At 37.2% G+C, this 22,695-nt stretch overlaps 2 protein-coding genes across 4 annotated transcripts in view; one reads left to right on the forward strand and one right to left on the reverse strand.

Annotated features, from left to right (window-relative positions):
- On the reverse strand, window positions 1–8,458 carry LOC124119166 (testis-expressed protein 52-like). Its single transcript, XM_046481589.2, has 3 exons — window positions 8,324–8,458; window positions 6,170–6,734; window positions 1–4,390 (listed from the first exon to the last, which is right to left on the reverse strand). Exons 2-3 carry the CDS (start codon window positions 6,723–6,725, stop codon window positions 4,104–4,106), a joined length of 843 nt encoding a protein of 280 aa, XP_046337545.2. The 5' UTR covers window positions 6,726–6,734; window positions 8,324–8,458; the 3' UTR covers window positions 1–4,103.
- The window catches only part of LOC124119165 (trichohyalin-like), a 26,902-nt gene continuing 12,659 nt past the window's right edge, over window positions 8,453–22,695 (forward strand). The window contains exon 1 of one of the 3 annotated variants that reach the window (XM_046481587.2): window positions 8,453–8,528. The gene's annotated coding sequence lies outside the window, so the exon portion shown is untranslated. Of the gene's footprint in view, window positions 8,529–8,586; window positions 8,903–18,027; window positions 18,159–22,695 lie in introns of those variants that run through there. The other 2 variants (XM_046481585.2, XM_046481586.2) reach the window with 2 other exon arrangements.

Genomic DNA, 22,695 nt, shown 5'->3' on the forward strand with positions numbered 1-22,695 from the left:
TTATTGTAATGTTTTATTACATTGATTATCATTATGCACAATAATATTTATTGACTCAAATTGGAAAAAAACCCACAATAACTAACAATTGGAAGCTTTTCACTCTTACGACCATCTTACTGGCATACTATCACCACTCGACATCAATTACATCAAAGTTGTAAATGACTTTGTGATGGAGAGAACATGTTCTCTAGGGCTGGGACGATACACCAACTGTGTGATCAGATACCTTACTCATGATCCGATATGTATCACGATACTTGCATGTGCTCTTATCTGTAGTCCCTAAGCCATTTTTTTCATAGACAGGATTCCCAAATACCTGGCATGGTGATGATTTACAGTTGGCAGCGTCAAGTATGACGCAGTGGATGAAAATATTTACATCTTCACGACTAATTTTCACTCCTCATTAGTGTGTTTGGTGTAACTGTCATCAAAGCAAACATTTAAGGTAAGAAAATATGTTTTTTACTTAGTGTACGACTGTGATCGATACTTGTATCGAGAGGTAAAAAGTCACGATCCACTGATACATTGGTGTATCGTCCCACAAATAATTCTCTGTCAATGCAAGGAAACCCACAACCACCAATTAGGAGTTTCTAAGGAATTCAAATGGGACACACGACCGACCTCTGATTACAAACATTAAATATAACTAGCCGCCATATGATTTAACTTTGGCCTGAAATCCGTAGACATCCCATTAATTCATGACGAACCTAACGACTTGAACCGACATAAAATGTTTGGTAAGTAGTGTCATAATGTTCTCATAAGTTTGCAGACCTGACTTAAATTGGGTGAGAGAGTGAGTTTAACACCGCTTTGAACACTATTCCAGTTATATCACGGCGTGTCAGTTTGATGTGGGAGGAAAGCCTGAAGTGATGCAGGTCATAGACCTTTACCACTTTGGTGAAACCCACAATGCAGGTATGGTGCTGACCAACATAGAAACATAATGGGGGCGAACCGGTATTCCAACCCACGATCAAATTTTTCAGGCATGCCCAAGGGACGCCACTCTGCATAGCGAATTGTGGCGCCTTAAGACTGGGCCACCCGAGCCCCTACTTAAAAACGGGTAATATTAGGCTTAAAAAAATATAAGAATTGGTTCTCAGGCAATGACTTTTGAGAATATAGTGCGAGTGGGCAGTGCTTTTTTATTTTGCTTGTTCAAACTAGTTTGTTACCCAATAAACAATGTACCATCAACCTGGGATAGGGTCTCCCTACAAGCATACAAACTCCTATTGCTACATTACAAAAACATGAGTTGCACAGTAAAGCAGTGCTCATGTAAAGGGAAGTAACTGTGTGTTACATTGGATCAAACTGTTTTTTAAGTATTAGGATTTTTATGGAAATAAAAACGAAACGTGCGACAGACTATATGATGATGCGGGCGGAGCCTGAGAACCAAGACTAATTTTTTTAAGCTTTATTTATATTTACAAAAAAACACAATATGCATATTAAAGATCCTTATGAATACATGGCTTGTTTTAATATGAATACATAGCACTAACATTCACCTATGTGAATAAAAACATCTGAATCAATGCTTATTTATTTAGCTAAGGCCACTTATTTCTGCTTTGGTTGTATGTTGTATTGACACTATAGGACATAAAGGCAATATGGGAATATGGGGGTAAATGTTACATAAATAGAATATCACAAAAAGGTTTGGCATTAATTAATTGTTACTAAAACTGTAACAATGTTGATAAACATGAATACAAGAGTATATAGGAGGTAAGTTGAATTGTGTGCTTAGGCAATGTGCTATTTTTATGAACATACAATCTCACTGAATTTTATGAACACTCGTATCAAGAATTTAAACCCCTCAACACTGATTGGCTGATTCAAAGTTCAACCTGACCCGACATTGTGTGTTGTCAGATCTACATGCAGAGAGGAAGTATATCAGAGTTAAAGATCTGACTTGATATGATTCTGTAAATAGAGTAAATACCAGGTGTTACCAGTCTGTGCTTCAGAAGTCTTACTCCAGCCAATTTCTGTTTGGCAAGTGAACATAGCTTGAAATAGCCATTGTTTTTAGTAAAATCTACTGAAAATCATTCTGAATATTTGAGCTTGAGGCATCTAGGATTTTTACACAGACTGGGTTAATACTTGAAATGGCTTTGGAGTATATATATATCTTGAGCATGATACTTAAAAAAAACGGTACCCATGCTATACTGCTCTACTTTTGATAGGGATATTTCTTTTCTTTCCATGATTCACAAAACTGATTCTCATACTATGTCAAGTGTATGTTTAAATAGAATGACGTATCTAAGTACCCCTATCAAGGTGGAGTAGTGTATACTACACAGGGTACCTGCCCTTCAAACATAGGTACAATTTCTTCTTTTTTTCCACATTCATCGTTCTCAAATCTGTTACTAGTTGATATAAATGAAAGCCTTGAGCTTATTTCTCAGTATTCATAATATTGTAATTCAATGACACAGGTACATACATTGTGATTCCTTAAGGAGCGCTATGAACTTTCAGTGTGCATGCCATCCCAGAACCTGACTTGAAGTAAAACTGTACAGCTATCCCAGTAAGGGCTCTGTTGCATAAGCACTCTGCATGCTTTCACAGACACAACTCTCGTACACACTCCTTCACAGAGTGAGTGAGTGAGTGAGTATGGTTTTATGCCACTTTTAGCAATATTCCAGCAATATCATGTCTGGGGACACCAGAAATGGGCTTCACACATTGTACCCATGTTTGGAATAGAACCCAGGTCTTTGGCATGATGAGCTAACGCTTTAACCACTAGGCTACCCAACCGCCCCCCTTCACGGAGACTTATGGTCTTTGTTCAAACAGACTGGATCACAGTAATATTATGTACACGGGGACTGTATTTTTTCAATATTGAACAAACAGCTAGCCACGAAGTGGCACTTTGGAATTCCAGGAGGCCTGGGTTATTGACCCCTAAAAAGGTATTGGAGCCTCAGTCTCCTCAGCACAACGGAAACACCATCACCAGAAATGTTTAGGTTCTTCACTCATGTGCTCCCAGTCTTGTCAAGCATTCTTTGAAGATATTGAATCATCAAAATATAAATCTGGCAAAGAATTAATATTCTTTGTGATTGTTAAGTTGACCACTGTTAATCTATATCAAAGCTCAAATGAATAGAATTATCATAAAAATGCCTGCATGTTATCAGAAATCAGCAGGCCACTGTAACTTGATAGCAGCCTGCATTTCCCTATATAACTTTTGTTTGCGAAGTCATCCTTTATTTATAGTTATCCTGCTACGTGTTGTATTTGTAAATCATTGACTTCTGTTGTGACTTCATAATACAACCACTAAATTCATGCTGCTGTTTTGTTGTTTAGGAATATCTACAATTCTATCCATTTTAAGTATAACAATTGTAACAATGTTCTTTTAGAGCTTTATCATTTGCAGAAACCCTCTGTTCAACTGCCCTCCTTCGTGAGGCAGTTAATGGTAGATCTCAGACTTCTGCAAAAGATAATGCCCTGAAAAATAACTTTACCTTCACATCGTAAGTCAATCTTTACCAGACTGTATGAAGATGAAGATGATGACAAATTATTTTGTTCTTCAACTTTAGAATTACAGTCAAGCCTCAGTGAGTTTGAGACAACCGTGAATTCCACACAATGACGTTTGACTGTATACAACAGTCAACACACATGTGATAACTAAAGACAACAGATCAACCCAGATGGCCAGCCTGTCTTTATGTTTTGTGTACTCCAGGATGATACCACCTACTGAGGGTACATATATTTTTTCTTCGGGAAATTTGTGTGTTTTTTTAGCATATGACTGTAGTATCCAGTAAATCCCTTTCCTGAGCAAGGTTTGATTGCTTTCCGTGCAGTATGGATCCCTGGCCCTATATTCCTGATACTTTACCAGCCTTTCACTTGACCACTAGTAGTCACATTAACCTAAACCTCTGCTTTGAGAATGTCCTTAAACACCCCTAACTGTATATTGAAGACATTTCTCGATCTCACAGCATGGAGAGAAAGAGTTATAGCAGTACACAGAGTTATCTGCCCTGCTTCACTCAGTGGTATTTTGATGACGTTGGTGTTGGGATGACTCTCGACGGTCCCGACTGTTCCTTCTTCTTTTCCAGCATTTCTCGGCGAAGTAGAATCTCCTTCCTAATGGCGTCATACTCTGGGTGGTTCATGGCGTACGTCAGCTGATACAGGTGGGGTCTGGAGCGGGGCACGTAGCGCTGCCCAAACATGTCCGTCTTGTGGTACACCTGTGGAGATGGCGGCAGTTCTTGGGGAGCAAAGAAACGGGGAACATATCTCTTGTAATTTTCTGGTGGCAGGATATTTCCTGCAAATAGAAAAGAACAATTTTTGAGTTTATGTGATGGGGTTATCATTACCCAGCTATATATCACCTTCACCTTAGCCGCAATCATTGGACATGTTGGACGACCCTACAAAAGGATGAGTGAATGAGAGAGTCGAGTTTTATGCCAGTTAGTCATATTCCAGGTCGATCACAGTGGGAACATCAGAAATGGTCTCCATACCTGTTACTATTGTCGGGAAACAAACCCGCATCTTTAGCAATACGAGCCAATGCCTTACATGCCTTATCCACAGGGATATAGCACTCACCACACCCAGCAAATGAATGAAGATTATTTCTTTACTATATATTTTAGCAAAGAGGTTTTCAAAAACAACAACAAACAACATGGCTACTCACTCACTGAGTCACTCTGATTCAAAATGTAATGTATTCTGACCAAAACAGACACCAGGGCCGTGTTCCACAAAGCGATCTTAGCGCTAAGGTGATTGTTACTCCCATTCTTTAACACTGACTTACGACAGTTGTAGCACTAAGATTGCTTTGTGGAACGGGGCCCTGGGCTTCTAGCCTCTAACTAATATATGTGTAACACTTTAAAGGATTGAGAAGCTGCAGTAGAGATCATTCCCTGGAAGGAAGATATTTAGGAGGGAACCATCCTCTTGGCGCCAGCAAAATGTAGTTATGAACAGGCCAATGGATGCCACTACAGGGTTGGTATTTGAGATAAACAACAGAAATAACATTTGTAACAAGATATGTGACAGTGAGTGAATGATAAGGACTACAATGTGGCCTTGACAATGAGTGAACGATAAGGACTACAATGTGACTTTGACAGTGAGTGAATGATAAGGACTACAATGTGACCTTGACAGTGAGTTAACGATAAGGACTACAATGTGGCCTTGACAATGAGTGAACGATAAGGACTACAATGTGACTTTGACAATGAGTGAATGATAAGGACTACAATGTGACTTTGACAGTGAGTGAATGATAAGGACTACAATGTGGCCTTGACAATGAGTGAACGATAAGGACTACAATGTGACTTTGACAGTGAGTGAATGATAAGGACTACACTGTGACCTTGACAGTGAGTGAATGATAAGGACCACATGATGACTAAATACCACAGGTTATTAGTCAGGCACAGGGAACTCTTAGGCTTAAAAAAATATAAGAATTGGTTCTCAGGCAATGACTTTTGAAAATATTGTGTGGACTGGTGGTGGTTTTTTTTTTTTTTGCTTGTTCAAACTAGTATGTAACCAAATAAACAGTTGTGTTTCATCAACCTGGGAAAGAACCTCCTTACAAAAACAAGCATTCAAACTCCTATTCCCGCCATGACCATAATACGAGATTCGCAGTAAAGCAGTGAACATGTTAAGGGAAGTAACTGTGTTGTGAAGTTTAAGTATTTTTCAATCTCATTAAAATCAGATCTTAGTTCTCGCTACCGCTCAACAAAGATCTGAGGACATCCCATTGTGGGTCATGTCAGAATGACCTTTCATCTGACCAATCAGAGCATCGCTTATCAGATCATGAAAGTAACAGTTGGATTGTGATTGTGATAAAATAAAAACGTGCAGCAGACTTTACGGTGATGCAGGCGGTGCCTGAGAACCAAGAGTGAAGACAATTATTTTTAACCTTAACGATGACATTACAATTTGAACTGTTCCTTGGCACTAAAATACAAGGATTTTTGAATGGAAAAATGGAAAATAACCAAATAAGAACTAACCAAACCTTGTCTATAAACAACAACAAATACTGTACCATCTTCATCTAATGGAGGGTTCCTGGACTCTGTCTTTATCTTCAGTTTCTTGAACTCCTTTACATCAGCCTTTGTTCTCTGTATGGCCATCATCTTGTACTTGTCATCCTCAAATATGCGGGACTCCATGATGTACTTATGAAATGTGTTGTCTCCCACTTTGGACGGCGCTGGAATGTTCAGTGGGTACATGGCTGCTATAACATCCGACATTTTCCTTCCTTCAGCTGTTGTATCAAAACCATAATGGCGCCTAAAGTTCCGCCAGACATTGCTGTTGTAACTTGAATCTGGTCGCTCTGGAAACGGTGGCTGGTGTTTCCCTGCCTCCAGCCACAGACGATACTCAAGTGTTGGGTTTCCATGTGTGAAGTGCTTAGATTTGGTACGGAGAAAATGGTGGCATTCTATGTCTAGGGAACTTTGTGGTTTTCTTTGTCTTGATAGCTGCTCGACTGGCCGAGGGGTAAAACCACTGTAGTGTGGAGACAAGGTGTTCATTAAACGTTCCCGTTCTTGTAGAGTCGGCATAGTTTCTACACCCACTTCAGACATGACAAGATCCTGTAATGGAATGATTTGGTGATGAGTAAATAAGGCAACTGAACCACTTGCCTGTTAATTGCTCATTAATTTTTAATTTATGAATTACATATTTTCCAATCAAAACTATTGAATTTGTTTTGGTTACTAAATACAGATTTGTACCACAACAAAAACCTGTCTGTTGAATATAACATACAAAAATAGCTGCTATAATAAATCTGTTTCAGGAAAATTATTATATAATAATTTCTTTAACATGTTTGTAAACCAATCAAGAGTGATGAAATATTTACTAGTCATCCATGTTAGGTGAAACATGTAAAGGATCCCTGTTTTCTTTTGGCAGCAGAGCTCCAGATAAGCTTTTGGTGTTGTGGGTATTTTACCCATGCATTTTAAAATCATTGGGTATCAGTAATTCTATCTGGGTATTCAAATTTCTGTTACCCACTAGTTTTTACACATGTGGGTATTTAAGTTAAATATTTAAAAACACTATTCATCTAGTCCCTGCAAACTGGTGTCGTGTGGGTTCGAGAGCTTTATAGGACTCAAAAATACCACGATACTTCCACAAGAAAGTGTGATGGCAAATGATCATGATGTAACTGTCATCGTGGAGTTTGGCAAGGTTGACGGAATGTCCGTTTATAATTTCAAAATAAGTTGCTGATTTGCTAATCAAATATGCAGGGTTACTTCACAATATTTTGAAGATACGCACAAGTTTTATTTTTGTAGCGAATCTGTAATGTTCGTTGCGTATTTGATACGCTTGGATTTTATTTTACTGCGTATTTCTGCATTTTTTATGCGTATTTTACACAGATACGCAGCTTATCTGGAGCTCTATGGCAGTTTATTTATTTTAGAGGTGAACAATCTTGTTTTAGGTCTTCACTTTAGGCCACACCATATATTTTTACAAACACCTTCCTTCCCCCCAAATTCAAAGGCCTTTCCCAGATCATGGTGATTTGGCCATCTACCAGTTGATGAAAATTGTACATATTACCTAAATTCTGCAGAAAGTGTGGTCATTATACTTGGACAGAATTTCTGCAATTTCTCTGACAGAAACTTGTGGGAGCGTCAAAATGCTAACATGAGATAACATCTTTTCACATCCTGCACAATATGTCATATAACCATTGAATAATTGCAGATTTATCTATCTCCTCAGTGTTTGGGGATTAAAATCCATTAGAGCTATTTTTTCACAATTCATTGGAAAGGTTTGAGTCCTTGTTTTACCACCAGTAAAAGATAAAAAATCTAATTATAATTTTACTTGTTGTGGTGTCATGCTTTGCAACAAAACATTGTTAAATCACACTGCCAGTGACAACGTTTAGGATTGTGAAACAGTGTTTACAACACACACACACCCATTCTTTTCAATTCCGATATTAAAGCGTTTCCTTTCAAAGGGGATAGTATCCTTAAAGCATGGTCAACAAAAGACAGACAGGTGTTATTGTGTTACTTTCTCCTTGACGCTCGGAGCCAGGTCATGCAAACTGTGAAATGGCGTTAAAACTGTTCTACAATGTTGCGACTTTGCTGTAATATAAACTAATATTGACCACATAATTGTTACAACTTACTTATATTAAAAATATCTCTCCCATTCACGCATGAAATAGTATTCCTTGAGTCCTATGACGCTTTCGCTCCCCTTCCTCTATTGTGACGGATAGTCGCCATTTTGAAGCGCGCACCTGTCGTCATGGTACCACAGGTAGGTCTCGCGAAGTAAAACGTGAATTGCTCTTGTGGCGACATCTCTTCTCCCCTTAATGGGATTTACAGGTAATCATAAAATTTCGTGTAGAATAGTTTCTTGTCTTCATTTGATAAATATTTATCTGTCATCCTTTAAATCATAATACCATCTTTATCTACTTAATCAGCTGGTGATGATCTTAGTTCATATCAACGGATGAAAATAGTACCGTCTCGTTTACCACCCCGAGGGAGTGGTGGCAATACTAGGAACAGCTAGTAACTGTTTATGGTAGGAACGGTAAACATGGCTGTGCGAAGTCCTCACGGTGGTTCGTGCTTGTAGTGAGAGTAACACTGCCACATGGGTGTGCTTCTTTGACTGACGGGGAAGAAAGTACAGAATCAGAAGGGATACACGTGCAACACAGATTACAGAATATTCTATTGTATTGATACAGGTAAGTCGACATGCTCGCATTCAGCACATCTATTTACGGTAAGCAGGAGATGCACGTGCACACCTGTCAGAAGTGTGAAAAGCTGAGTTGCCATCGCCTGCGACTAGGTGATGTTTTTGTACGGAGTCGGATTGCATTTTGTAAGAACATCAAGCTCTTGAAAACTGATGAGTCTACACGGAACAACACGTACAGTTATATTCATCATGCATGTAATAGAATAAATGACAACCAGAATATATAAGCAAATAGTAAAGTACCCAAGCTTGTTTTACATCAAATCTTTGAAAGGCATTTAGATGTGATACACATAAATAAGAGAATTTATGGATGACAACTTTTTTATTATGAGGAACACAATGTTTCGGAGTATATGCTTACTCCTTTATAATTCACCTGATGAAGGAGAAAGCATATACTGTATTCGACGTAATAAGCGCCCCACTCTGATAAGCGCCCACAGCGATATGTGCTAATATATTGACTAGTGAACCATCCCAATTAGCACTCCTTCCGATTGATCAATGCACACAAGACTTATTTATTCGCGTATAATATGCACTTGTGTGTTATATGCATCCTTAATTATGGGCAATTAAATTCTGGAAAAATATATCTGTCGTATATTAAGATTTCAGACTGTCAGCATAAACCACAAAATTCATCTTTCAACTCCTTCCTCTTTTGATTTACATTGTTGAGGGGATAGGAATCTTATTTTGAATGGAGCTGAAGGTTACGTTAAATAAAAATATGGGTATTAGCTTTATAATACACAAATATGATATGAAATAATTAATGTTTTTTTGTCAATGATTTTTCAAGCCTTTTCACAGAAGTTTAGTATGAAACTGTAAGAATCGCAATACCTAATTCAAACATTTCTCAAGTTACGTTTTCAGTGTGCCTATTTACTAGTTAACAAGTTGCGATGTACAGCTATAAGACCCTCAGTAGATCTACACGTTTCATTCTAAAAACATTATCAAATTATTGGAGGAAGATAAAGTTTCACAATTAAGGTTAAAAGGCATTATATTCCAATCCTCATGTTGCAGTTAAGTTAAGAATCAGAATAAATTGCTGTTTTAAATATTGCATTAATGAATATTAATGCAGGCCTATTTCTAAGACACACTGGCATAAGATCTAGGTTATTATTATGCATCAAAGTTATAAGAATTGAAAAAGGCAGTACTGATATGCAAATTTAACATTGCTCAGAAATACCTGAAAAGTGTTTTGAATTTTGCTTAATATGAACTGGTACATGTTGAAGGACCACTAAATAAATCATCAGTATTGATTACTTTTCCTGCTCTGTGTATCAAGTTAATTAGTCCAGTTCTGTTTATTGAAGTTAATTAGTCAATTCAATGTCTTGCGGTTAATTAACTTTACCACATAACATATCCAAATAGTGAAGTTAATTAAGGGCTGTATGATGAAAACATGAATAATTGTTAACATGTCCAATTTTTTTGACAGTTTGCTACTGATATTCTATCTAAATAAATGTCAGATACAAGGAAATATGGGAATATTTTCATGTGGTTACGATCTTATGATATCCAATATTTGCTATTCCCTTAAATGATAACCATTACAACATTGTCACATGAAAATAACATTTCAAAGGCTTTATGTATTTTTATATGGGAATATCACAAGACATGGCATTATGAGAGTATAGTAGGACTGAAATGGCGATTTGGTATGATGTCTACTTGAATACTTGAGAGTTATCTCCCTTGTTCAGTTGAACTATCTCCTTTTTTAGCAGCCATTGCAGACTGTGTGGCACTTCTTTGAAATGTCTAAAAACAAATATTTAGATGCACAATTTACTCCATTCAGATTTCTGTTAAGGATGGCACAACCTCTACAATGACATCTTCCCGAGGCAGGGGCGTTAACTGACTACAAAAGTCAAGTTTCCACCCTTTTGGACTACTCTGGAATTTCGTGGCTCGTTCGCAGAGCCATTAGTAGCTTTTATGAGTTCTGTCCCATCTATGTCTCTCCTATCAGATCCCACCTCTCATATCACTTCAGAGCTCCAGATAACTTTTTAGCAGTTGAGTTTTTACTCGAAGGTTTCTATTTTAATTGGGTTATTACATTTTACATTGGGTAACCAATATTTTTTCACTCATTTTTTCATCACTCTATTGTTTTTTCCCCAAGATGAGCTGACATTTTGAGATTTCAAAAAAAGTAAAAAATAATGTTTCAGATGTATATATAAGGGTTTTAACTAAAGACTTGACTCAGAAAGTAAATTAGTTCGTAATTGTGTTTCGGAAATTAGCTCTGTTGTAGGCATCATTGGGTAACTACGCATGCTTTTTCTATACATGTACATTTAAGTTTTTCATTTAATGCATGCGTTTCAGTACGCAACTTAATTGAAAGTATTTGGGTTTTGAATATTCTTTGGGGTATTTTACACAAATATGCAGCTTATCAGCAGCTTATCTGTTGAAATCAATTTTGTTTACGAACCGGATGTCTAGTTAGTTGCACGAGTTTGATTGGCTTATGCACCGTCCAGCCAAAATGTATCCCCAGAATTCCAGCCTTGTTCGGCAAGGATGGAAACTGGACTTTTACAGTCATGTAACACCCTTGCCTCTAGAAGATGCAACAATGAGGAAACAACTGAAACATTAAAAATGACTGCACCGTTTCAACTGTATGTTCCTCATCAAGTATTGACAGCATTTCTCAGGCAACTCTGCTTGCCTATTGGTAGATTCTACTGGCTTTGTAAAGTTGAATATATTTCACATTTGGTTTAAAAGTCATCATGTTATCAACTGTGAAACAACAATATATGAAACACAAAATAAGATAAATTTGATCTTTAAAGAAAAGTATGGTAGGAGAAAAAAACAACATACAGTTTTCTCTCACTATGAAGATCTTTGCAATACCGCAGATTCGGTTATATTACAGGGTAGTCAATGGCTCCAAGGAATTCCTTATAATGGATAAAGGTACATTGTTTTAAATGAAATTCCACAAACTGCATTTTCCGTTCACTGGGTATTTATGAAGAGATAACTATTAACAATATTTTAGGATAGTTAAACCATCTGTGTTATTCTGCCTCAACACAACTATCATTGACTAAAGGCATCTTAGTTATCAGTCAGAAGTGTAAGTTGCTAAGAATGTATAGTAGGTCGAAGAAATATTTTCAGCACAACTCACATTTGAAAAGACATGTCAATTTGCTGTCTGACTAACAACCTGCTGGAAGGTTGGATCTAGTAACATGATGTGATCAAAGAAACAGTTTACCCTGTCAGTTATTTCCTCAGATTGTGTAACTTCTTAGAATATTTGCAAACTATTACAAAATTGTTAGGGGCATGTTTACATTTCGCACATTTAAAAAAAAGAAGTTAATTCTCACAGGACAAATAGAGTAAATTGTTAAAACATATGAATATTGTAGGAAATAGCATATTCTTGTGCAAAATGTAGTAATGAAAATCCGAGGATTTTGCCTTTAAGAGTCACATGTCACTGTCCAATTTGACTTTAAGATGTATGTGCAATGCTCAATGAGATGGCTGTAATAGTATTGATTGTTGGATGAATAGTTAATGAAATACTGGTGTTACAAGGAAAGTGGATCTACAACTCCAGCAGACAGATAATTAGATCTCAACTTATTCCAGCACTTGTCAATAGTTAATGCTTTTAATTATATGTGAGGAATTTCACATTCCTTTGTGTTTTTCTATCACTTCATTGCATTGTGGAGACGTGGGTAATGTGATGCAATGCAGACATTGCTTTCGTTACTTCTTTAACTATGCATTCAATGTCTTTCATTCCACTGGCATGTCTAATAACTTCAGTTGAACATAGTATTTTAGGTACGAAAGGGAATACAATAGTGTCATGAACAAAAACCTTTGAAAACAGGTCTGCAAGGTTTTACAGTTTCAGTAAATTGCATCTCTGATAATCATGTTTTTTCTTGTCAAATTGAACAGCATCACTATCATTGGTAAATCAAGAAATGCAAGACTGTGCCAGTTCAAAACATCTCCCCTAGTCCAAAAAAAAAAGAGTCCAGCTTCCATCCTTGCCGACCAGGTTGGAATTTCTGGGCTTGATCGTAGCTTCATCAGTATCTATTACGAGTTATGTCCCTTCTTTGCCCCCCTACTGACCAATCAGATTCGACCTTTCAAATAATTTGCATTTGCTTCCAACAAAATGGCGGCGCCAAGTCAAAACGATCGCATCGATAGTAAAGATCTTTATTGCAATAAAATGGATTTAACCTGATGAAGTGCAGTAAATCACTTGAGCACCTGGATTAAAAACATGAAAAGATTTGGAAAATATTGGTTGACACCCCGTTGATGGTACACATGCTTTGCAGTTGCCATGTTGTTTATGAACCGGACTTCGATTTTGTTACGGGGTGTGATTGGACTATGTATAGGTTCGTGGTCCAGCCAAAATGCAACTCCATAATTCCATCCCAGTTTGGGTGGTCAGGCTCGCTGACTTCGTTAATACATGTCATTGTATCCCAATTGTGTGAATCGATGCTCACTACATCAGTCACTGGATTGTCTGGTCCAGACTTGATTAATTTTTGTCAGACATTAAACCCAATCTCACCCCTTGTTAGGGTGAGAACATCATATCTCGGCTAACCCCAGGTGGAGTCTTCGTTGGTTAGGGTGAGAACCTTATATCTAAGCTAACCACAGGTGGAGTCCTCGTTAGGGTGAGAACCTCATATCTCAGCTAACACCAGGTAGAGTCCTAGTTGGTTAGGGTGAGAACCTTATATCTGGGCTAACCCTGGGTGGACAATCAGAGTACAGAAAAGCCCATTACAGGCATGATAACGAGGCATAGTAAAATACAAAAGACATTTGAGGAAGACTGTGTAATAATAGACTTGGTGAGTCGGCTCTAATACCCAGCTACTGGCCATGACTATGTAATTAGTTGACAGCATGACAAATGAGCCCTAATGGGATCTAGTGATCAGTTACAATTCATTGAACATGATTGTTCAAAACACATTCCTGAACCAGGTCCATTTGGGAAATGGTTATATTCATGCTTGAAACCTCAGAAGAATGTTGACATGATGTAGCGTGAAGTAATGTAGGTAGGATTTTGACACTTGTTGAGTCAGTTATTATTATGATTCTGATGTGTTTGTTTTGTTTGTTGTTTAACGTCGAGTCCTGTGGGGATTCCATTTTGGAACAGGCCCCCATGAACCAATTCTGGTTGTAAGGGACCGGCCATTCAATATATGGTTAGGTGGGCAGGCAGAGGTTTTTGATGTTCAAATGTACAGAAAATAATGACCCTCCCCTAAAGCTTGTGATATTTGGGATGACCCTCCCCTTGCCCTCGTACATTTTTATCATGATCCTCCCTGAAAAGCCAAAATGCAAAAGAACTTTATATTTTATCATAAAATGTCTATTTATCCATGACCCTTTCCAAAAATGTATATTTTTTATGACCCTCCACTGGAAACTGTTATGTCTATTGGTGACCCTCCCCAGATTCCCTCTGACCAACCTGCCCCTATTATAAATGATAAGTCCTTAAGAGGTGACTAAATGGATCGGGTGGTCAGATTGGGTGACTTAGTTGATTGCATGTCATCATATACCAACACTGGATCGCTGCTCACAATTATGATCAAAAGATTGTCTGATTATTGACATGTCACGGCCATATAGCTGGAATATTGCTGTGTGCGACGTTAAATAACAAACAAACAAATATTTGATGCTCATCAATATTCCAGCCACCAGGGTACATGACAACAGCCTGTCAATAAATGAGCCAGACTGATAAATCAATTTCTATATCATGATTGAAAACTTGACTGGCATCGACATGGGTTAATGGTAAATTAATGGTAACTTCCAAACACATGAAACCTTGTGGATTCGGTCCCCAGTATCCTGTACTTGGGGCGCCAAATGAAGGGGATTGGGTGGTCTGACTCAGTGATTTGGTTGATTGGTTGTCATTTACCTCGATAGCCTAGATTGTTGTTTATTGTCTAGTCCAGACTTGATGGGAATGTGGTAATTGACAATAATGTTGAACAACCATTGGTACATGCTATAGATATAGATAAAAAATATATACCACATTTGAGATATAAGATCAACTGTTGTCAAACATTTTGAGTTTCTTAGCAGAACATATTTAGACGAACATGACCAACATCAAATTGTTTTTTATTGATCATTGGCCTTTGGCGCAGATTGAAAAGTTGAGTGCACCTTTAAAGCCTTTCTTGTGTTAATGTCCTTATTGCATGTCTCGTCATGCTGGGGAACCACACCTTGCTGTACTTGCCTACCAAGAAGTACCTGTGAAACATTAGGTATAAAATCAAGTTGATTGTTGTGGCAACACTTGACTGTTCAGGCTGTTCTCCCTTCAGGGTATTGATGTGTCCCTGGAACTAGTCCGTCATGAAGTAATTGATTAGAATGTGGTATACTCTAATGTTTTTGTTCCACAATATTGATAGTTGTGGTGTCGATGGTGTTCGTGTCAATTGTGTTGAAGTGTCAACAATGATCAACGACAGGCCTAATGGGAAACGTGGGGATTGAAATATATTGATTGTATTTTTGTTGGCAGTATGAGTTTCAATGAAATCCTAAGTAACATTTGATGTCATGGACCACAGTGAAATAAATTATTTCAACGATATTGTTTAAGTATTGCAGTAAATCATGATTAGGAAATCAAAAAACCTGTGACCTACCAAGTTATGAATATTTGTGGAAAGAGGTTGTAAATCCTATTAAATCAGGTAAAGATCAGTTGTCTGGAAGCAGCATATGTGTTATTTATGATCTGGTGTCACTGTGGAGATTAGCGGCTTTGGTCTACATATATTCCACAGCTATAGCTTTTCACCTTTGTCTTATGACGATACATGATTGTAGTTTATGACATTACATGATTGTAGTTTATGACATTACATGATTGTAGTCTATGACATTATATAACAGCTAGGCCAGGTGACAGGATAAAGCTGGCTCGTACAAGTAGACCAATATGACTCTAAGGGTAGTTTTCAGTTTGTGGGCTCTTCCAAAAAAGCTAAAACCAAGACCAGAAAATAAAATTAAAAAATACATTTTGATCAAACAAGACTGTTTTGTTGAAAAAAAACCCTATATAATAATGAAGAAATCATGTGGTATAGATTCATGACTTTTGTGTTCAGAAGCAGACCATAATAAGCAAAGTGATCTTAGCACTACAAACATCAAAACTCCCATACTTTAACATAGACTTATAATAGACTTGACACTAACATTGCTTTGTATATGTGGAACCAGGTATTTAGAATATATATATACAAGATACTGCATAGCAAACCTCAATTAAATCTGAATTGTACATTTTTATTGTACATTGTAGGAACATGTCATTTACTATGGACTGGTGTTTTTTTGTTTTTTTTTGTCAGTTACTGCACTTAAAAAAAGAAGATTATTAGTGCATCTCTTTGTGTCGATCCAAAACCAGCCTCCAGCATCCAGCTACCAGTCAGCTGTAAAGACCGATTAGGGTGGCTTAGTGTTTTAAGCATTTGCTTGTCACTTCAATTCCCCATATGGGCTGTGTGTGAAGTCCATTTCTGGTATCCCCCAATGTGATATTGCTGTAGTATTGATAAAAGCGATGTAAAACCACCATAGCTTATTTGGCAACAGTACCTTGGGGCTTCCTTTTGAAGATGTTTGGTACTTTTCACAGTTTGGAGTCCATAAATACAGCTCAGAGCCAAGAAACTGCAGTGAAGCATGGTGATATATTAACCTTCAGTATGCTCGACCAATGAATAATTCATGATGTCATTAGCATTGATTAGTAAGAATTCTCAGTTGACTTTGGTAGACAACATTTCTTACCCATAGTTTCAACAGTTGTGTCTGAGAGTCATTATGACCTCCAGACAAGGAGACTTATTTATACAGGGCTCGGAATTCCTTATTATAGTATTATAGTACCGACTTTTGCCGAAATATCAAAATAAGTGAGAACATTGTTGTACAGTGTATGTACATATTTTTCCAAGTCAAGATAATGGAGGCAAAATAAGAATAAGATATATATTTTTACTTGATAATTTACACAATTTTTTTAATATTTGATCATAATACATGTATTTACACTATTTTCATACAGAATGTCTGCATAATCATAATAATAATAAAACTTCTAAGGGTTTGAAATACAAATATGTCCAATCACAGTTCGAAAACAAGTTTAGATGAATCCAATCTTACATTCGAAAATTAACTTAGGAACCGATCATCCATAAAAAAGGCCAATATGATTTGACATACGGGAAGTGGAAGAAAGAGAACATTCTTTTGCTTATACAAGATATAAGAGAACTTCAATTGCAATCGCTGCCTCAACTATGTTCAAGTATCTGTATCTATGCCAACAGAGTAGTTCATGTTTTGTTAAGTTAAGAAGAAATATTATGCAGTCTAAGCCCCTCACAGTGGAACACTGTGTGCTACAAGCTGCCGGGATGAAGCTGTTGAAGCTAGTATCCCTCTTGTACAGTATTTCTATTGTGGAGACGGTCAGGGGATCTGAATGTATCTGTTGTTGTGGCAGCACCTCATATCAATGTAAACTAAATGCCGTAGTCAGGCAGGTAAATTCACCCTATATGGGTCATTGGACAACATTTTCTATACAGTTCAAGCAATTAATTTGAACTCATTCTGTACGATGATACAAAATATTTCCTTTTGTGTCTTTAGAAACGTGCTTAGTTTCCATTCATTCTGTTTGAATGTGACATACCATATTTCATGGATAAAAACATGTTTATTCAAGGGGCTAAGAGTTGGCTCTTGTGACGCTTGCAAGGTTTATTCTGCGTTTACGGATTTATTCCCCCCAATGGTCTCTACTAGCCGGATCAAAGGATTAGCCTTTGAATACCGCGCTCTATTGCCAACCTAGCTATGTTGTAGGTGCATGTCTGTATGGCTATTTGTAACGGTGTGTGCTGGCGTAGCAAAATAATCACGCTTGATTGATCCGACACACTATGCTGTGTTTGACAGCCGTCAGTGGTTGTCAAGCATTGGTGCTCCCTAAAGTGAGCCCTGTTTTCCTTGGATATATGCTGAATTTCTTGTCTATATTCATGAAATCTGGAAACTAATTCTTCTCATGATGTTGATGCCATCACGTGAGTCTATGTTGTTCTCATTTGTAAGCATTTGTTACCTTTGCTGTTGTTATTGAGCTGTTTGAAGGAGCTACTTGTATAGATTATTGCATATTATATTTAGATCTGTACCGGTTGTCATTCTCAATTAATTCTATCGATTTCTGTGTGTTTCTCATATAACATAGGAACCCTTAATTTGCCGTGTTGTGTGTGTGTGTGTGTGTGTGTATGTGTTGTTGTGGAAGTCTAGTTCATTATTGTGGACAGCTGTATAATCAGGATATTCATGAAGAAATTGTGTGAGATACCTGTCAAGATTTTCCATTACATAACAGTTAGGAAAAGTTTTGGTGGAACTTGATTGACCCCAAAGATAATAATTTTGATGTTTCTAAAGATCCTTGAAACAGTTTTTCATGTTGTGATTCATGCAAAGTAGTTTCACCAAATATGTTAAGGTCCATTATTAACCATGAATTATTTGTCCCTAATGGAAAGTTTTGGAAAATTATTGATCAGCGGTGTGAAGGTTTCTTGATAATGTCAACTTGAAGTTTCCATGAACACCCATGACTACAAATCACTGCAATCACAATGAGGAGATGAAATAGATGTGAATGAGCCAATCCACTTGAACTTAGAATATATAAAGGATAAGTCCCCATAACTGCCATTTTTTATGTTTTGGTATTGCGATATTTTGGACGATGATACAGGTGTCGTATTGTGAGGTCATGTTTCCTGTGTATTGATACAAACTGATGTTTGTACAGATATGGAGCACAATCTATTTGATATAAAAATGAAATTAAAGGTACCATATTTTCTTCATGTATCAATCTCATTAAAATCAGATCTTAGTTCTCGCTATCGCTAAACAAAGATCGGAGGACATCCCATTACGGGTCATGTCAAGACGACCTTTCATCCAACCAATGAGAGCGTCGCTTACCAGATCATGAAAGTGACAGACGGAATGTGTTTTCTGATCATGCAACCCTGAAATATTTAACAGAGGGTTTTCCGAACAACAGTTACGGGTTTTATGATTATATCCATACAATCTAGGCCATTTGTAAGCTATTCCAGAATGTTCTTTTTATCAGTTTTAAATTTTTTAACTGACAATACGTCAAAATAAGTTTTGAAGCGTAGTTGTCAGTTTGAAACTAGTGTCATAAAGCTCAAGAAAACTGCTTTCAGATTGGCTAATGTCGACTCCTTGTTAGTCATTCCATTGGTCGGTCAAAGTTCGCGAGAGGTCGTTCTGACTTGACCCGTAATGGGATGTCCTCAGATCTATGTTTAGCAGTAGCAAAAACTGAGATCGGATTTTAATGAGATTGTTCTTATATTTGATGAAATTATCATGAAGTGTTATTTTCAAAAACCCAGATGTACTAAGTATGTTTTGGTTGGTGATTGGTCATTCCCACTCCTGATGTAATACATTTCACAGTCCTCATGAATAGAACATGTCTTATGACCTTCTTCAAAATTCATATTGTGTCAAGACAATGGTAGTTATTATCATGATTATAGTCCTGGGCCCTTTCAACTAACTGGAAGTACAAAGAGTTTGAAATCTATCAGAACATATAATGAATATCAAGGCTAGTGTTGTTGAACTGCCATTGATCTATACGTCTATTCAACTCTGGACTTTCAAGTTTGAAGTTGCCATGCCTACAGCAACATCAAACACTGAAACATGGCTGAAATACGTGTTGAAAATTTAATTTGATTCAAAACCCTTGTTTGTGATAACGATTTCCTTTGCTGGCAGGAGACTGCATGTAAACATCATGTTGTACACCACACCTGTTCTCAACTCACTGGGGGCGACATGATACCCTAATTTACACGTCAGATCGTGATGCCATGAATGCGTGTGAATTGTTTTTTTTAATCTAAAAAGTATCAAAATAACAACACATTATTATCACAATTGTCCAACAGAAAATTGTGTAAAGTCTTGCAGTTGTAATCCGTGACATTTCATTTTTGTGTCCTGTCATTCAATGTCTGTTTTTAATCATGTTATGTTGCCTGGATGTTCAATGGATACGTTATACTTATAGATAGTGTGTGTGTGTTGCAGAAATATGGTTACACAGACAAGTGACCATGTCACATACCGTATTCGACATAATAAGCGCCCTGCTCTAATAAGCACCCACAGCGATATTTGCTAATATATTGGCTAGTGAACAATTAGCACCCCTTCCGATTGTTCAATGTACACAAGACTTATTTATTTGTGTATAATACGTGTGTTATATGCATCCATAATTATAGAAATTAAATTCTGGAAAAATATATCTTTCTTATATAAACATTTCAGGCTGTCAGCATAAACCACGAAATTTACGATCTTTAAACTCTGTTGTTTTTCACCAAAATAATGTTCTAATAAGAGCCCTCTATTTCTAATTTTGAGAGAGCCCTGTGAGCTTATTATGTTGAATACGGTATGTATTGCTTCCGCTGCTTGTAATGGGCATCAGGTCATGTCATATGTTCTTTACATATAAGGAGGCATGGGTGGCTTAGTCGTCTAAATAAAGGCAACAAAACCCTTTCCATGACACAAGAAATAAAAAGCGAAGTCCATTGTACAAAAGGTGGTTCTGTGTTGATAAACACCGCTAAATGTAACATTAAACAGTGTTTAATCAACGATGAACCATCTCAAAAGTTATAAACAACAAAGGTTTATTTCCATTCTACCGTGACTGTTTTATTTATTTGTTTGTTTGTTTGTTGTTTAACTCAATACTCAGAAATGTTCCAGCTACATGACTGCGGTCTGTAAATAATTGAGTCTGGACCAGACAATCCAGTGATGGACATCATGAGCATCGAACTAGGCAAATGGGATAAGATGACATGCATAAACCGAGCGAGCCTGACCATCCAATCCAGTTAGTCGCCTCTTTCGGCAAGCAGGGTTGTTGAGGACCTGTTCTCAACTCATATCTTCACGAGTCCATAGAACAGACTCTTTTCTTTGCACATATTCATTGCAGTGATATGGATGGAAGTGTTTATCACTCACTAACCACTTCAAATTTAGTCAAATGAACTGATCAAATTCTAAAAGTCATCCTTCAATGTCATTTATTTCCGCAGCAGACCTACACCTGTGTATGATATGAACAAATGGATTCCTCCCCAGCAAAACTTTGATCATGTAGGTAATCTATATTCAACAGAAGACAGATAATCATTACAAGAACATGGTCGCCGTCAAGGAGATTAGGTAGCAGCAAGTTGATTTGTAAAATCGACCTCACTCTGTTTCTGTATGCTGTCATATCAATAAAGCCTATAATCCTCCTCCTGATTAATTTGTATGTGTAACATATAACAGGGACATAAAGAAATAATGTTTTCCAAATCTTTTCAATGTTTTTGATCATGGTTCTAACGTGTTTTGATGCAATTTGTGAACTAAGACATGTTTTATCATGTTTATTACAATATAGATCTTGATGATCAATCAGATTGTCTTGACTGGGCGCCAATGCAAGTGATATGAGAGGTGGAATCTGATTGGTCAATTGGAAGGACATAGAAGGGACATCACTCATAATAGCAGCGCTACGATCAGGTCCAGAAATTACCGCCTAGTTTGGCAAGGTTGGAAACGGGACTTTTACAGTCAGTTTACATGGTTTACTCCCTTGCCTCGCGGAGATGTTTCTTACTGCCTGCAGGCATAGTGTATACAGTGAATAATGCATGGAAGTGCAGCAACGCGCTTGTAGTAACTTAGACATGTGTTGCTTTCATATGACTCACTTGGGACAGCACTCAAACATATGCTAATCAAGAAGTTACTTGAAACAGTATAGACATGATAGAAACAGAATTATTTTTAAACAGTCAAATCATTGGTTTACAAAACCCAACAGACAGGACACAACATGCCTGAGAGAGTAAAAATATATTTTATACCAAGGGAAAACATTCAGTCCCAGGGGGATGAATGATAACATGGCAGTAAATATTCATTGGCTTTAAACATTTATCTGGAGCCCTAAAAAATATGTATTACTCCCAGTGTCGTTTGTACTAGGGTGTGTTTTGGATGTGTAATTGTTGTGTTTGTTGTGAGAGGACAATGTTTTTTATATTTTTTAAATTATTTTTTTATATATAGATAACTGACATTTTATTTGTGAGTCGCTGTTCCAGATAAAACCTGACACCCAGGATAGTGTCTGGCCGAGGTAGGAAAAGATATACAGACAATTTTAGAAAACACAAGCAAGGGTATTTGAGTGAGTGAGTGAGTTGGGTTGGGTTTTAACAGTATTCCAGTTATATCACGGCATGTCAGCTTAATGTGGGAGCATAGCTCGAAGTGATGCAGGTGTGGAACGGTAATTATGACACAAGGTTGAGTGACGTCAATTCATGTTTATTTCCATCTCAACGTAGACAATAAGGAAAAACCTACAACATACAAATATCACAGGCTCATTAGGTTACAATCACTGAGCAACAGAATGAAAATATATTTCTATGTACTGTTACAACAGCATACTAT

This window comes from Haliotis rufescens, unplaced genomic scaffold (assembly GCF_023055435.1).
Source record: "Haliotis rufescens isolate VD_foot unplaced genomic scaffold, xgHalRufe1.0.p SCAF_6, whole genome shotgun sequence".
Taxonomy (NCBI): Eukaryota; Metazoa; Mollusca; class Gastropoda; order Lepetellida; family Haliotidae; genus Haliotis; species Haliotis rufescens.